The sequence below is a fragment of the Sciurus carolinensis genome, chromosome 10 (assembly GCF_902686445.1).
Source record: "Sciurus carolinensis chromosome 10, mSciCar1.2, whole genome shotgun sequence".
In the NCBI taxonomy this organism is placed as follows: domain Eukaryota; kingdom Metazoa; phylum Chordata; class Mammalia; order Rodentia; family Sciuridae; genus Sciurus; species Sciurus carolinensis.
The window spans coordinates 50,032,488-50,050,638 of NC_062222.1; the positions used below are offsets into that span (position 1 = coordinate 50,032,488).

An 18,151-nucleotide genomic window follows, 5' to 3' on the forward strand; every position below is an offset into this window, starting at 1 on the left:
GAATTGCAAAAGCACAGTCATGACAGAAATTAATTGTGGAGATTTTATCTATGGTCCTCTCCTCACCCACCTGTAAAAATTGGATATTAACTTTAGATGATACGTTATTTAGATAATACATTAAATTCTCTTGAATTTAAAAGTGGCTAAAGATAAATGAGAAAGTAGTTGGTTTGGTTTTATTTACATGTTTTGCATGGTTGTATAGTCACTAAAATAAAACTCCATGAAAAAATTATTTTCAAAATCTCATTAAGGTTATATCAACCTTGTTGAGGAGCCACAACTGCATTATTTTATGGAAAAGGGAGAAATTTGAAAACAGATATTACAATACATGACTTCTAAGCAGAAATAAATGATCATGGGAAACAAAGTCAATGGCATGACTGGTGAAAACTCTCGTATTGTGACATGATTCTGGGAAGCTGGAAGAATTCTCATAACACTGAACTAGTATGTGTTCTTGAAACAGAACTAATTTTGCAACACGTAAACAGTTTACAAAGTCAAAATGTTTCTTAGATGTTGAGAACTGTAATGAAAAACAAAGTCAGGGTTGATATGAATTTTCTACTTACCTTGAAAATTAAGAGTACATTAGAGTATACTGCTACATTTTAGAGCACATCCCAAGTTTTAAAAAATATAATAAGAAAGCCTGTCACTAAAGTCTGTTTATTTTATGCTTGAAAGAGGGTTTCTACTTGTAATTTTTGTGACCAATCCAAAAATTATCTTATAGTTTAGGTCAGTGTGATTAAGCATATTTGTATAAAGATAATTCAATGATGGAATTTGTTTGTTTTACCATTGAGAGTTTATATGGACTTTGAGTTTGCAAATCACTTAAACAGAATACTCTTCACTTTTGAAATATATTGAGTAACCACAAAAACCTTTAAAAGTTAGAAACTATCGATAAAAATTTCCCACATACACTGATGTTGTTGCCAGTGAGAATTTAAGGACCAAAATGCATTTAAAAGTGGCATTTATCATGTATACTTCAATATGTGATTTGTATTTTAATAAGATGATAATACTTATGGATCCCCTTCCCTCTCTATCTAGCCCTCTATCTCTTTACATTTAGCACAAAAATGAAAGTAATTTGATGTGTTGCCTATTTTAAATGATCTTCAACAGAATAGAAATTAACTTCTGCACCACATGTCCCTTCAACGAGTGGTATCAAGTCCAACTAAATAAAATATAATAGAACACACTAAAAGACCTACATTGTAAAAAAGAAGAGGAAAAATACACCATTATGTTTATTAGGCTATCTTTTCAAAATTATGTAGTATAGAGGGAATTTCTATAATTTTCTTATTTTTATTACAAGCTGCTGCATTTACTTTGAAAAATTAAAACCATTTCAGTTATTTCAAATAAATTATAAAATAAAATATAAAAACTGCTTATCAAACTTGAACACAAGGTTCTAATTGCCACAAAAAGACTCCTGTTTTCTTTCTGACTCACCAGTAAGTGTAAAAAAGAAAGAGAAAATGATGACTGTAGCTGATCTGGCACTAAATATTTCAAACTTCTTCATTGTTCTTTTTCCTTATGTGTGCTCTGTTGTCAACACCATCTGCATTGCACTATAGTATAGTACACCCCACTGCTAACTGTTAAAAACAATTATGTTAAGAATGGAAAACAGTTTTAGTACACACATGTATCAGCAATGTTGATTGCATTTCCTGTTTATGCTAACTGCATTGTAGGCATTAAGCAGCAGGTATGATAAATGCATAGCAAAATATTGCAGTAATTGCATGCACTTATACTGGGTTTGAAAGGCTGGATGAATTAAGTCAGGAACCCAATAATACATTGTACCATCATTACCCCTTAGATCTTGCCAAAATTGTGTTTAAATATACACACATTCATTCGTTCACCAAATATGTAGTGGCTTCCTACAATGAGTGTATATATGCATATGTATGAGTATCTGTATATATGTGTATAATTAGTCTTATCCAATAGTGTTTAGCAATGAGAAAACTAACCACCTTTGCTTTAGTGTTTGTGCTGTAAAACATCTAAAGTGGGTGAACTGGCTGTCAGAAAATTTTATTCACTTTCTGTGAGACCTTATAATCAGTAACTTTATCATCAGTACATTTTTAATAAACTTTATTATATGACAGGAAAGTACTATGCAGTGGGACCATAAAGAGAAATAAGATATTATAACCCTGAGTAGGATGGGGAGAAAACACTGGAAGTTAGAATATGACAGAAGGATGACACAGAGGTGTAAGCTGCCTGGCCATCTTAGTGTAAGTAGGATGCTAGTAAAATGACTAGAAGGTAGGATGCAAGGGAAGGATATCAGGACTGGATGTGCCGGGATAGTAGTTGCTGGCGGTGGTGATAAAAAGTGGAAAATATATGGAGTACTGTTTACAGGGAACCTTGCATGACATGCAGAAGAATTTGGGGTTTATTCTCTCTCCAATTGAAATGCTTTAAGGAAAAGAAAGAATTCTGTATATATTTTAGAAAAATGATTCTGACAGTATTGTAGAAGATTAATTGAACAGCTCTAAAATGCTATGTTCTGAGCAATGGAAGAAACTGCCCAGGGATAAGTTTAAGAATATGGTAAAAGAATTTCTGTTGAATTTAGCTCTGGATCAAAATAAATTCCATGAAAACAAAAATCCTGAGAGATTTGTAATGTTTTAGACGTATATCACACATTCTCTCTCTCTAGTAACATTTTTTTTAGACTGATCTCATACATTTTTTCTTTAGTAACATTTTATCCTTACTTATGTTCTTTAGGCTGCAGATGATACTTTTTACAAACAATCCTTAAGTGTGGATTAGTGAATTAATCAAAGGCAGGAAACCAAAGAACAGTCACTTGAATACAAGCATAAGGAATGGTTTAATTTTTCCCACCCACCCAGATCTTTGTTGCCCTCTGCCAAACAAGGGTCTACTCCTCTACCATCCCAGGATAAGCCTGGAAGATAGGTACAGAGCCAGATTTTTGGCCTGAAGTTTATACACTATGGGGAGGCAGCCCTTTTTGAAAAGAGGATATCAATAATACTACTGAATTAAGCTATTAAAAGAATATTTAGAATAAAGAAAGAGATCACAACAAATTGCAAAATGAAAAAGTACCATAGTTTTGTTAATCAAAATCTAACACATCTCTCTGACATTTTTTCTTAATGTTTTGGCTTCATACTTAACCTCTTAATGTGACAATAATATGAATAGTTCCTACAGAGAAAATAGGTAATCAGTCTTTCCACTGGCAGGGTTGATTGAAAATATTTTTACTTTTGATAGTAGCAATGCATAAAGAAAGATTTTTCACATAGTTGCATTTATTGTAATGCTTCAGGTTTTTTTTCTATAAACACAGAAATGTATTTTGTTAACTTCCTGTCAAAAAAGGGAGAAAATGTCATTACCATATTTTAACTATGTATGTGGCATTATCAAATATCTTTCTGAAAGTATTTCTCCTTTGACAAGGCACCCAAAAAAGTCAAGTTCTTGACTTACTGTTTCATATGTTTAATACGTGGAAGAATTTCTCATAGTCTGATTTTGAGTTGGGTACATTTCAACCATGTTTGTCCTCTACTACCCATTAATTTCTAGTGTTGGAACACATTCATTTTGCATTACAGCCCCTGTACCTGTACAGAGGGTAGTGGAAGTATTCACAGAAATCATCCCTAGAGTTGGCAATAACATAACTATAATGTCAAAGATAAATAAAGCCAGATGCTAGTTTAAGTAGTGAGGGCAGATTCTAATCAGTAATACATTATGAATAGGAGAAATAATCCAGTGTGATCTGAACTCAACTTTGAATTGTACAGAAGTAATTGGATCCTTAAAGGCAGAAGGAAGGGAGTAAGCAGGAGCCCAGTGGAGTTAGGCAAGTTAAGAAATTACAAAACAAAGGGGGCATGTAGGTTGGTTCATGTGAAACACATAAGGGTTTGCTAATTCATGCTTATTAGGCTTCTACCTTCCATGAATACAGGAAGACAGGACCCCCTTTCTTCAGTTGCTGATTGGAACAAACAGTAAATTCTTTTGGCAGTCTTCAGTTTTCCCAGGCAAGCATTTTAAGAAAGGCTAGTGTTGTCCTAGGCTTGTGGTCTAGGGTTGTGGTCTTAAGCTATTGTAAACTGTTAATCTTTTGTCAAGGCTGTATAGACCAAAGTTAAAACCAGGTTGATAAGGAGCCAGGCTACAGTGAGAAAGAGAATCATTGTCAGTACTTGTAAGTGACTTCAAATATAAATATATCCCATTAAACCAAACTAAATATATATCTGTCTTACTCTTAGTTATATCTGACATTATCCACAGCAACTGTGACATTCCCCACACAAAAGGAAATATAACAAAAGGAAAGTTGGTAGAAAAAGACAGTCTTTATTTACTTCAGTAAAACATTATCAAACAGTAAGTATGGATAGTCCTTCAAATGATGGAATTAGTCTTGAAACTGAGCATCAAGAAGGATAAAACAGGAGTAAGTAAATGTATATAGGTATAACCCAACTGCTGCCCCACTGTCCACCACCATAGTCAATTCCCAGAAGAATTTGGGGGTAATTGAGAATATGAAAGAATTTCCTAGAGAAACTGAATTTCTCCAGAAAGAGAACTAACTTGCTTAAGAGTACTCTAACAAAATAACTACATCCAAGTTTACCCTATAATGAGTCCCCAGTCACCAATCCCAGCCCACATGTACAGAACTTCCAATCTGATGTTTAGTACTGTTCTTTTAAAATTATGTAGTCACAGATTATCAAACCTCTAAGGGTAAGCCTTCAACTAAAAGATGCCGACCTATGCAAATTGAAAAAAGGAATATCTTCAAAAAAGAACTCTAAAGAAGATATTGCAACTATGAAAAAATCAGGAATTTTTTAAAGTAACAGAACAAAAAAATATTTTTCATGGAAAATCTGGAAGTTAAAATTGAGGTGCAATAAGTATTATATTAGAAATGTTGCACAATAAAATGTAGGAATTCTTTCAGAGAATGAGAATAAAGTAAGAGGACAAGGCCAAATAATTAGAAAATCAATACAGAATGTTCAAGATTCTTCTAATAAGAGAGGATAAAAATAACATAAATCATAAACATCAAACAAAAAAAATTTTTATAACAGAAGGATTACTAGGTGAACACCAAAATACCTGGCACAATAAAGTGAGATATTATAAATAATACCATTATGAAATATCAGAATACAAGAATCCTAATTGTTTACAGAGAAGGGAAAATCTCATGCAAATTTTCTCAAATTCATGTTGCTTCAGACCTCTCAGATGATGATAATGGAGTCCTTTATAACTCTGAAAGGAAAAAACAATGCTTAATCCTAGATACTATGCATAGTCAAACCATTAATTAAAGACAGGATAAAAATATAAAAGACATGCAAAGTTTAAAAATAATTTTCCTCCTATGCACCCTTTCTTGTATACTACTAGAAAATGTGATCCATCAAAATGATGAAGTAAATCAAGAAAGTAAATAATGTGCTGTCCTCCCTGTCAAAATAGGTATCATATATAGAGGAGAGCTGAAGAGAATTGGGTAATAGTAAAGAGAAGTGCCACTAAAACAACTAATCAATAGATCTAGGCAACACAGCAACCATTAAAGCATAAAAAGAAGGCTTCAGAAGAAATGTATTTTTTTTTTACCTACCTTTGCCCACAGGTAAATGTAACATGTTTTTATCATGCTGAACATAGTTCAGTGTTTCTTAGAGACACAGTAGTTATAAAGAAGGATGAAGAAACCAAGATTTAGATAAGTTATTTCACTTAGAATCTCGGAGATCTCTGGATTTTTGGTTCAAACCTGAGGAACTGTAATCCAGAGTACATGCTTTATTCACAATGCACTACATAAATAATGAAGTGAGAGAGAAAATATTACTTTATAAGTGAGAGAGATATTACTTTATAAGAATAATTATACACTGCAATGTACAGTTTACAAAATATTTTTGCTATATTTAGATTATTAAGTACTTTGGAAGAATTTGGGGATGGATAGGTAACATGAGCCAGGTGAATGGAGAATAGGGTATCTGCCAGTACTGACCATCAGGATAGAATTAAAACTGCCCCAGTAAATTTTCAAGATTTACTATAAACTGTTTATGGTGTTAATGTTTTGGAATCAGATACAAATTGGCATTTTCCATTGCCAATGACTTAAGAACAGCCTCTGATCTGGACCATTGATTTGATTTCAAGGTTTTCCTGGGTAGACAGATGCACCAAACTGATTTGAGCACTGCAGATGCAAAATGTATGAACTAAAATCCTTTGGAGATTAATCAGAGCAAAAAAGACAAAATTTAGATGACCAAGAGCTTTTTCTCTTCAGCTAACAAATTTTTATAGTAACTATTTTAATTGAAAGTTTTCTAAAATAAATTGAGTGATCTCTTTCTTCTCAAGCAGAATAGAGGAAAATAGCTTTACTTCAGTTTTTCTTCTAGTTGTTGTTTGTCTTCTTATCTTTGTGGAATATCAGGTTAATTATGTTATAGAGCTTTTTAAAAAATATACTGTGCTATTTTGACCATTTCTCATGTAAATACACTCATATCTCAAAGCTTGTTTAACCATTTTATAGAATTTTTTGATAGGAATAGCATGTAGAATGATGAAATCTGACCTCTTTGTGTAGCGATCAATGGAACCAGCTGTGAAATTGGCAGAAATCACTTAATAGCAGAAAAAGGAATGCTTAATTGAGTAACTGATCTTTCCAGATCTGCTGGTCATATTCCAAATCTAAATGAATTGGGAAATAACAAAACATGCCTATAACCTTTTAGTAACTTTAGACATTCCACCCATAGCACATGACCTAAGTCTGTTTCCTTATGTTTTCTTAGCTTTTTCATCTTCAACAGAAATGGTAGGGGAGAAAGATTACAATACCTGGCTTTAGGAATCACTGAAAGAATTAAGTGAACTAAATGAAATATAAAAATAAATATGTAATACTTATTGCATAAATAATACTTATTGTAAAATATACAATACTTATGTGTAGTAGATGCTCAGTGTCATTTTCCCTTCCCTTCTCTAAGGGTTCTCCATGTTATGATGGTAAAGAATGACTAATGTACTGTATCAGCCTTCCTGTTGCTGTGACAAAATAGCTGAGATAAATAAAAGGAGGAAAGATTTATTTTGGTCCGAAGTTTCAAAGGTTTCTGTTCATGGTCTCTTAGCCCTCTTGCCCTTGGGCATGTGGTGGCAAGGCAAAATTCATAGTGGTGGAAACTACTCACTTCATGACAACTGAGATACAAAAGAGAGTGGAAGGAAAGAACAAGGATCTCTGTATGCCCTCGGAGATCATGCCCCAGTGACCCAACTTCCTCCAACTAGGCCCCAAACAGAAATGTGCTTTACCAATGTTCTAGGCATTCCTTAATCCAGTCACACTGACAACCGAGATTAAGCACCACACTCAGCATCCACCAGATATATTGAATGCCTGTTTCCTTCCCCCACCTTATAAGGCCTTCATTTCAAAAACAGAAACAGGAAACTTATCCCTTTGTAATTTTAAACATAGTTTTCTCCATTGCCCATCTGAGCTGATACATCTGAAATTTTGCAGAGGAAATGAGAATATCTGCCATTTGCTTGTTTTAGGAATTCAGAGAGTGAAAAGCTAACCAGTGCTAAATTCCTTCATCTCTGTCAACTTCTTGAACTTCTATCTTTCTGTGACCCTCCCCTTTTCCCACAAGAATGATTAATTCCTCTTCAAGAAGGTAGCTATGATATGGTTCCAATAAAAACATAATAATTTGAATTTGTAATATACATGTTATCTCTGCATCTTTCTATATATATTATCTCTATTTGAAAGAGACCTGAATTCCAAATTTGAGAACAGAAAGTCTTCTATGAAAATGTTTCTTTTTTTGAAATAATTTAAATCATATGTGTTTCAATCTTTCTGCACTAAATTCAGGAAAGTATAAAAGAGGAAAATATCTGACTTGAATTTTGATAAATTTTGCCTTGATTATTTCATTTAATAAATATTAATGAAATTTCCAGTACACTTCCATAGAAGTGAGTCTTTTGTCTACCTTGTTCCAAATACTAACCCCCTCCATCTCTATTTTACTTTGCAAAGGTAAAACCATTATCAGAGTAATGGGTCATAAGGAGATATGTTTTATGTTATTTAAATAATATAGCAACATATACACATATACATGTATATATGTAGGTAATATCAATAAAACACTCACAAAAACATGTATGCATACAGTACTACCAAATACCCCTACCATTCCAGGAATTGATATACTGATTATTATCTATATTTTTTATTCACATCTTTTCTAATTAGTTATCCATTTAGCTATCTTCACATATATACTTGTAGGAAAGACTGTGGTTTTTATATTCACAAACCAATCCAAATTCTATTTGCTCTTTTTTTTCTAGAAATAGACATTGAACGCTGTGTACGAGAATCGATCAACCTGTTTTGTTGGACTCCTAAAAGTGCTACTTATAGACAGCATGCTCAACCTCCAAAACCAACTTCTGACAGTACTGGAGTCAGAAGTACATCGTATTTTTCAGCCGAATGTTCAGAGCCTCCCAAGACAGATCTGGTATGTATTTGCAGACTGATATTACAAACTCTAAAAGAAGAAGTGTACAAAAGTAATATATGCTAGTATCATTATTGCTCTTAATATTGTCATTTATGTTCTTTTTAATGGAGCTATTTTCCTAATACATGATTGCATTCACACAGATACTTTTAAAAATCTCTATTTAGACATTACAGTTAGGAGAATTGTTTTACACATCCTTCCATATTTTATGTTGTTTTCCATGCAACTATAGTATATGTTTATGCACCAACTTTTTGTATAATAAGAAATAACAGAAGGAAAGGAAGAATTTTAAAAATAAGGAACAGCCAAAAGTTAATAGGAATTTATTTGTTGGTGGATAAGAGAGATGACATTTTGTAAAACTGCCTTTCAGGTTTTTCTACTTTGTCCTTATAAAACAAAGCTCATAAATATGGTGAATGTAGCTTTCAGTTTAATAATTCATATGTTCCAAATGTTCTGTTACCACAATATATTAATGATTTCCATAAAATTGAATTTAAATTATATACATACTGTTTTTTGATACTTTAATAAATTTAGTAGGGTAGACTTTAACTTGTGTTTTAGTCAGCTTTTTCACTGCTGTGACTAAATGATCTGACCAGCACAATTATAGAGGAGGAAAGGTTTATTTGAGGGCTCAAGGTTTCAGAGGTCTTAGTCCATAGAAGGCTGACTCCATTCCTCCAGGTTCTAGGTGAGGCAGAACATCATGGCAGAAGAGCATAGCAGAGGGAAACAGCTTGCATCATCAGGAAGCAGAGAGTCTCCACACGCCAGATACAAAATATAAACCCCATAGCTACACCCCAATTCCAGTCTCCTCCAGCCACACCCTATTACTTCAATTAAATCCCATCAGGGATTAATTTACTGATTGGGTTAAGACTCTTACAACCCAATCATTTCTCCTCTGAACTTTCCTGCGTTGTCTCACATGTGGACTTTTTGGGAACACCTCACATCCAAACCATAACAACTTGTAAAATGTAATATTCTAATAATAAACATTATCCGTTTTTTTAATCTATTTTTTAATTGGTACACTATAATTATATATATTAGTGGAATTTATTATTCCATATTTGTACATATGTATACCATAATTTCATCTGTCTTACTTCACAGTACCTTCCTTTCTCTAGTCTACTGAATCTCCTTTCTGTTATTACTATTATTTTAATTAGTACATAATAATTATATGTCTATACACACATACACACGCATATATGTATACATATATATATATATATGCATATGCAGGATTCACTAAGGTGTGTTCATATCTTCATAGCACAATTTGATAGATTTCATTCCACCATACATCCCCAGGTCCTCCTGTTCTCCCTCCCCCTGGATCCCCTTCCTCTCCGTTTCTGGTCTTTCTTCTCTTTTTTTTTTTTGAGATCTTCCCTTTTTCAACTCCTTTCCCCATATTATCCCTATATGAGAGAAAACATTGACTCTTGACTTTCTTATTCTGACTTTAGCATGATGTTCTTCAGTTTCATCTCTTTACCCACAAATGACATAATTTGTCATTTATAGCTGAGTGCATCTCCATTGTGTATATAAACTACATTTTCTTTATCCATTCATCTCTTGACAGTCACCTAGGCTGGTTCCATGACTTGGCTATTGTGAATTGTGCTGCTATAAATTCGGTATGCATGTATCACTATAATATGTTGATTTTAGTTCTTCCCATCCCTATACCCTGTCCCCTCCCATCACTCCCCTCTGCCCAATTCAAAGTTCCTCCATTCCTCCCAAGTGCCCCCTCCCCAATTATGAATCAGCATCCACATATCAGAGAAAACATTTGGTTTTTTGGAATTGTCTTATTTCACTTAGCCTGATATTCCTCAGCTCCATCTATTTACCTGCAATGCCATAATTTAATTCTTTAATTTATTTATCAGTTATTAGAAGTCTTCTGGTATAGTTTTTTTGGTGGGTCTCCTAAGTATAGTATGTCATCAGCAAACAGATATTTTCATTTCTCCTATTTGTAATCCTTAATTTCTCTGACTAGAGTTTCAAAAACTGTATTGATTAGGAGTGGTAAGAATGGACACCCTTATCTTGCAGGATTTTAGAGGAAATGCTTTTAGTTTCTCCCCATTCACTGTGATTTGGACTTTGGGTTTGTCATATTATAGTCTTTATGATGTTGAGATACATTCCTTCCATCCCTATTTTGTTCAGTGTTTTTAACATAAATGGAAGCTGGATTTTGTCAAAGGGGTTTTCTGCATGTATTGAGATGATCATGAGATCTTTGTCCTTAATTCTACTTATGTCATATATTTCATTTATCCATTTGCTTATATTCAACCAACCTTGCATTCCTGGGATGAATTCAACTTGTTCATGGTGTACAATCTTCATAATGTGTTTTTAAATGTCAATTACTACTATTTTATTAAGAATTTTTTGCATCTGTGTTCATCAGGGATCTTGGTCTATCGTTTCCTTTCCTTGATGTATCTGTATCTTCTTTTTGCTATCAAGGTGATACTAGCTTTATAAAACAAATTTGGGAGTATTCTTGCCATTTCTGTTCATGAAATAATTTGAAGAGGATTGGTAGTAGTTCTTCTTTAAGGAGCTGGTAGATCTTAGCTGAGAATCCATCTGGATGTGGGCTTTTTGTTGTTGGAATGCTTTTTATTACTGCTTCAATCTCATTACTTGATATTGGTCATTTAGGTTTTCTGTATTTTCTTGGTTCAATTTGGATAGGTAATATGTTTCTAGAAATTTGTCATTATCTTCTAGGTTTTCCAATTTATTGGAATGTGTATTTTCAAAATTGTCCCTAGTGAGCCTTTGGATTTCAGGAATACCTGTAGTGATATCTCCTTTTTCATCTCTAATTTTGTTGATTTGGGTCTTCTTTCTCTTTTTGTTATTTTGCCTCAGGGTTTATCAATCTTTGTTGATTTAAAAGAACCAATTCTGTTTCATTGATCCTTAACATTATTTTTTTTACTCCCTATTTCTTTAATTTCATCTTTGATTTTTGTATCCCTGTCTTCTACTGGTTTTGGTATTAGTTTGTTCCTGCTTTTCTAGGGCCTTAAGGTGTAGCTTTAGATTGTTTATGTAGGATATCTCCCCCCCAGTTTTAATGTAGGCACTTAATACTATAAATTTCCTTTTTAGAAATGCCTTCATATTGTCTCAGATATGCAGATTTTTTTGGTACACTGTATCACTATTCTTGATTGATTCTAGGATTTTTTAAATTTCTCCTCTCGTTTCTTCTATGATTCACTTCTTTCAAGAGTATTATTATTCAATTTCCACATGTTTCTGTGGTTTCTATAATTTTTCTTGCTTTCAATTTCTAATTTTATTCCATTATGATCAAATAAGACACAAGGGATTTTATCAATTTTTTTAAATTTGCTAAGTTTTACTTTGTGACCTAAAATATTGTGTGTTTTAGAAATGATTCCATGAACTTCTGAGAAGAAAATGATTTGACTGTCAGATGAAATATTTTGTAGATGTCTGCTAGATCTATTTTATTTATACTGTTATTTAGATCAGAAGTGTCTTGTGGTTTTATGTTTATATGACCTATCTATTGGTGAGAGGTGTGTGTTGAAATCACCCAGTACTATCATATTGGTGTCAGTCTGAGACTTACTGTCAAGAACTGTGTTTTATGTAATTACATACACCAACCTTTTGGGCATATATATGTACTATCATTAAAACTTCTTATGGTATTGTTCCCTTTACCTGTATGTAGTGACCTTCCTTTTATTTTTTTATTAATTTTTGTTTGAAATCTGTTTTTTTGTTTAATATGAGAATAGCTACTCTTGCTTGTTTTCAGACTCTGTGTGAATGAAATATCATTTTTCATTTTCATATTTTCAGCCTGTGGATGTCTTTGCCTGTAAGATGAGTTGTAAAAATGTGGAGTATGTTTCTTTAATTCACTCTCCCAATCTGTTTTTTAATTGGAGAGTTGAGACCCCTTACATTTAGAGTTATGAAAAGATATTTATTATTTCCTGCCTTTTTGTTTTGTTTCATGTATTTAATTTGGTTTTAATTTTCATTTACTTAACTCCTAGTGAGCTTCATCGATTTGGGAGTTCTGGGGTTTGTTTTTGAGTTCTTCCGTGTGTGATATCTCTTGTATTTTCTGCAGTGCTGACTTAGTGGTCATGAATTCTTTTAATTTATCCTTCTCTTGGAAAGCTATTATTTCTTCTTTAATTCAGAAAGATAGCTTTCTATGGATGTAGCAATCTTGGTTGATGTTTTCTTTCAGAGCTTGTATTATTTCAAACATTCTTGAATTTTAGACTGATCTGAGAACTCACAAGTGAGCCTTATTGGTTTTTATCTAAATGTCACCTGATGTTTTTCATCTTGTAACTTTTATTATTCAATTATTCTCTGTTAGTTGTTTGATTATCATGTGTCTTGGGGAGGTTTTTTAATTTTTTTTTAATCTAGTCTATTTAAGGTTCTATATGTGACCTGTATGTGAATGTCCATCTCATTCCTAACACTTGGAGAATTTTCTGCTATTATTATTATAAAAAGCTTCTAAATGCCATTGTTCTATATATGTATGCCCTATTTAATCCCAATGACTAATGTTTGGTCTCTCAACGGTTTTTGTCATTGTCCTTTCTTCTTTATTGTTTACTGAGTGTTCAAGTTCATATACCCTGTCTTTGAGACCTGGAGTTCTGTTTTTTATGCAATCTAATGTGTTAATGATCCTTTCATCTGAATTTTTATTGAATTTATTTTCAGGAATTTGAATTGGTTTTTCAAAATCTCTGTTTATATAGTGGTCTTTCATCCCCAGTATTTGCTCTCATAATTCATTCCTTAGATTGTCTTTTAGCTCATTATTCCTTTTACTTATCAACCTTTTGTAGTTTTCCTCTGAAGTTTTATCCCTTCAATATCTGTGACCTTCTTTGTGGGAGATTGTAAATTTGGGGGAGAGACTTGTTTGCCTGTTGCTTTGTGTTTTCAGAACTCTCATACTTGTGCATCTGTTGAGATGGATTACACTTTCTCTTTTATGAGGCAATCCTTTTTTAAAAGTTTTGTTTTGTTGGTATATCTTAGCTTCAACATATAGGGTCAGCATATTCCAAGTGTCGGTTTCAATCACCAATGCTTCTCATTTTGCAAACATGCTGATTCACTCTTGGAGAACTGCTGCAACACTGTGTTATTCCTCTGGGCCATCATCTTGGGACCTCTCTCTGCTTTTGCTGTAGGAGTAGGTGTCCAAGAGTAGGACCTGAAGGTCCCCCTAGGCAGCTCTACCACAAAAAGGTGAATGTTAGGGCCAGCTATTAACAACAACAACAACAAACAGCTGTGAACTAGATCTGACTTTCAAGTAAATAGCAGCTGTTGTCTATGCCATCCATAGTACTGATAACTGCAACAACACGAAGGGTGGGTGGAGGAATTATATGAACTAAATATGTCTAACAGATGGTAAAATTTCACTTAATTAGGAGAAAAGAAAATGAGGTAGAAAGGTAAAAAATGTTTAAAATTTTCAAAACATGTACGAAGGAAAAGCAGAAGAGAAGTAGCAAGTGACAGTTACAAAGAAAGAGTAGAAAAAACAGAAAGAGATTAAGAGAATTTGGCTCCTAGAGGGAGAAGAAAGGAGAAAACATAACAAGGGAAACAAAAACAATACTCAAACCAAAACTAACAACCCAACCCTCCAAAGACAAAACAAAGCAAAATAACAAATGGGTTAAAACATATATAGTTTTGGATATATCTCCATTAGCTAGTCTGCACAGCAAGAACACACACACACACACACACACACACACACACACACATACACACACACAAAATAAATAAATAAATAAATAAATAGGTAGATAAATAAATAAGAAAGATTAAAAGAAAAAATCTTTAATAAAAAATGAAGGAATCATCTTCCCTGCAGTGGTCAAAACAGTCAGTAGGGATGAATGTTTCTCCCTATGCCAGATTGCCCTTGTTTCTGTTTCTTTTTTGATTATGCCCTCAGAGAAAGCAAGGGCTGGTGGCTGTTAAACTCATCCTCTTTGTGTTATTAATCAAGCTGCCTGCAGGAGTGGCCTAGAACTAACACTGGTTGTAATAGCTCTCAGCTTGTCTTCTCACCAGTTTGTGGTATGATGGAATCAGAAGTGCTGACAAATGGAGTTTTATCCATGCACACTAGATCAATGCACTCTCAGCACAGGACTGGTACAGAGTAAATGGAAAGTTCCAGCAGCTAGGGTTTAGCTTTAATCAGACCTTTGGAACTTTGCTGGGTGGTTTCTGCTCCAGACAGGTTAGATCAACACAACCTAGGGCCAAGCAGATGCTGATCTCTGCTGGGCATCTGAATGCCAGGAGCCTCCCAAGAACTCAACTCATGGTCTTTATGGTCTTGCACACGCCTCTGCCCACAAATGTGCTCTTCCTAGAATTGGGCTCCAAGTACAATCACGCCTACCTGTTCAGCTTCTGGATTCTTCCTGACTAGTCCTGTTAGCCACCAGAACCCAAAGTGAAAACAAGTCACACTCCCCTCCATATCCCTAACTGAATCCCTTCTGGACACAATCTTCTATGTGCCCACTTCACTTGTGTCCCACCAGTCACCCTCTAGGCCACTCATCACGGACTTGCTGGGACAGCATGAGAATGCTTGCTATCCATCAGGGTCCCACAGCAACAAGCACCCACCTAACATGACCACTGCAGGATGCCCCACCCCTTCTCAGCTCTCTGCTAGCCAGCGTAGAAACAGTACTTTTCAAACACCAGCTCACTGTACAACCTCTGGTTCATCTAGGTTCAGACCGCTTCTCTGTTCCCTAGGTTCTCACATGCCCAATTTGGACACTATGTTGATCTTTCTACCTGTATCACCTCTCCACTGGCATCAAGAGCCTGGCTTCAATGTGCTCTTTCTTGTCCTCTCTACAAAGCACCTGAATTTCTGTTTCTCTACAATTATCTCACTGTCCAATATGAAATTTCAGTGAATTGTCCCTGTCACTTACCTCACTGACAAGCAGGACTACTGCTGCTTAAATTCCAAGCCACAGAGCCACTGAAAAGTACATGCTTCCTCTAATCCTCCATCTTTCCTTCCCTCTAATTTTATTTAATATGTTAACCAACAGATTTTATAGGTAGATTTTTTTCTAATTAGGTGTTTTGCAAGAATTCATACTTTTCGCCTCTTCATATTCTGATTTTTCATATTTCTTAATATATTAATATATCCATGTTTTCACATTTTCCATCACAAATTATATTTGTTTAATAAACTTACAAATATGGATTTGTTCTTGATATAATACAAAGAAATTTTAGCTGTTACAATCTCTGCCTCCAGAAATCTGGATGACAAGAGGAAAACACCTACATGAGTACATATGAGTAAGATTATAATACATTTCTAAAAACTTCCAGAGAAATAAGAATAAGAACCTAGTAAATAAACATTGGCATTATAGTTTTCCAAAAGCAGAATAGCCCTCTCCAGTAGAAATTAAGTTTTGAAACACTTAACACCAGATTCCACCAGAGGATATTCTTACCATGTAGTTGATTTTGGTGTGAAAACTCACTTCTCAGTAAAGGGTTATTTTAGATGACCTATGTGATAGCTTGAAACTTGGAAATTCAACAGTTCTAAATAAGATCTTATAGTTTTCAAATTCAAAATTGAACCCTCTTTATTGCATAATAACCTAAGTTAGATAGTTTTTGGCAGATGCACAGTTTTAAAGGAATTATAATGGCATGTGATGAGGGGGAGAAGCATAAGCATAACAATTTAAACTGAATTGAGAGTTTGAAAATTTGAATAAAAAGACAAGAGAATTAATAACTACTGAATATTTGGTGTCTGCCAGAAAATATACTTGATTAATATAGATATGTCATTTAATACTCACACAAACCACTAGAGAAAGTATGATAACTCCTATTTTCTAATAGCATGAAATGAAGCCCAGAAAAGGATTAATAGTTTATATAGTGAGTTAATAGTAATGCCAAAATTGACCTCCAAGTCTTGGGTTCAGTCCCCAGCACCACCAAAAAAACCAAAATGAGAACCAATATTCATCCAGTTGTACCATGTTATCAATACTTTATACCTTGTTATGTCTGAATTTATATCCATTTTATAGGTATGCTATATTTTGTCAATTCATCAGTTAATACACAATTAGCTTATTTCTACATTTGGGTTCTTGCAAATAAAGCTGCTAAAAATATTCATGTTCAAGTATTTGAGTACTTACTTTTAGTATACTCACAGATGGATTCTTTGGATTGTGTAATAATTCTATGTTTAACTTTTTGAGGAACTGCAAATGGTTTTACCGTGAACTTATATCATTTACATTGCTCTCAGCAATCTATGAAGGTTCCATTTTGTCCACTCCCTAGCTAAATATTATGGGTAGATTCTCTGGATCATATGATAATTCCATGTGTGTTTAAATTTTTTTTGCAATTAAGTATTAGTTTTTAATTGGTTACTACTTGTATGATGATATGAACAGTATAAATTTTCATAATGCAAATTTTACGGTTATTGAACTCATTTCAGAAATTTGCTTGGTAATATAATTTCACCTATGTATGCTTTTATTTTTTTTATCTTTTCATATGCTTATTGGCCTTTTTAAAATTTATTTATATTGTAAACAAATGGGATACACCTTATTTCTCTGTACATAAAGTAGAGGCATATCATTTGTGATCATACATTTACCTAGGGTAATAGTTTTTTACTCATTCTTTTATTTTTTCCCTTCCCCCCACCCATCCCACCCCTCTTTTCCCTCTACACAGTCCCTCCTTCCTCCATCCTTGCACCCCTCTGCCCCCCATTATGTGTCATCATCCACTTATCAACGAGATCATTCGTCCTTTGGTTTTTTGAGATTGGCTTATCTCACTTAGCATGATATTCTCCAGTTTCATTCATTTGCCTGCAAATACCATAACTTTATTATTTTTTATGGCTGAGTAATATTCCATTGTGATATATATATATCACAGTTTCTTTATCCATTCATCAACTGAGGGGCATCTAGTTTGGTTCCACAATCTGGCTATTGTGAATTGAGCAGCTATGAACATTGATGTGGCTGTATCTCTGTAGTATGCTGATTTTAAGTCCTTTGGGTATAGGCCAAGGAGTGGGATAACTGGTTCAAAGGGTGGGTCCATTCCAAGTTTTCTAAGGTATCTCCACACTGCTTTCCAGAGTGGCTGCACTAATTTACAGCCCCACCAGCAATATATAAGTGTACCTTCTTCCCCACATCCTCACCAACACCTATTGTTGCTTGTATTCTTGATAATCGCCATTCTAATTGGGGTGAGATGGAATCTTAGGGTGGTTTGGATTCGCATTTCTCTTATTACTAGAG

The 18,151-nt window shown here is 33.9% G+C and overlaps 1 protein-coding gene across 2 annotated transcripts in view; it reads left to right on the plus strand.

The window, feature by feature from the left end:
- Tbck (TBC1 domain containing kinase) overlaps window positions 1–18,151 on the plus strand; it is a 264,855-nt gene that overhangs the window by 133,478 nt on the left and 113,226 nt on the right. For both annotated transcript variants that reach the window (XM_047566530.1, XM_047566532.1), the window contains one exon: window positions 8,515–8,687. In XM_047566530.1, the coding sequence (XP_047422486.1) occupies window positions 8,515–8,687 (173 nt within the window). The remainder of the gene's footprint in view (window positions 1–8,514; window positions 8,688–18,151) is intronic.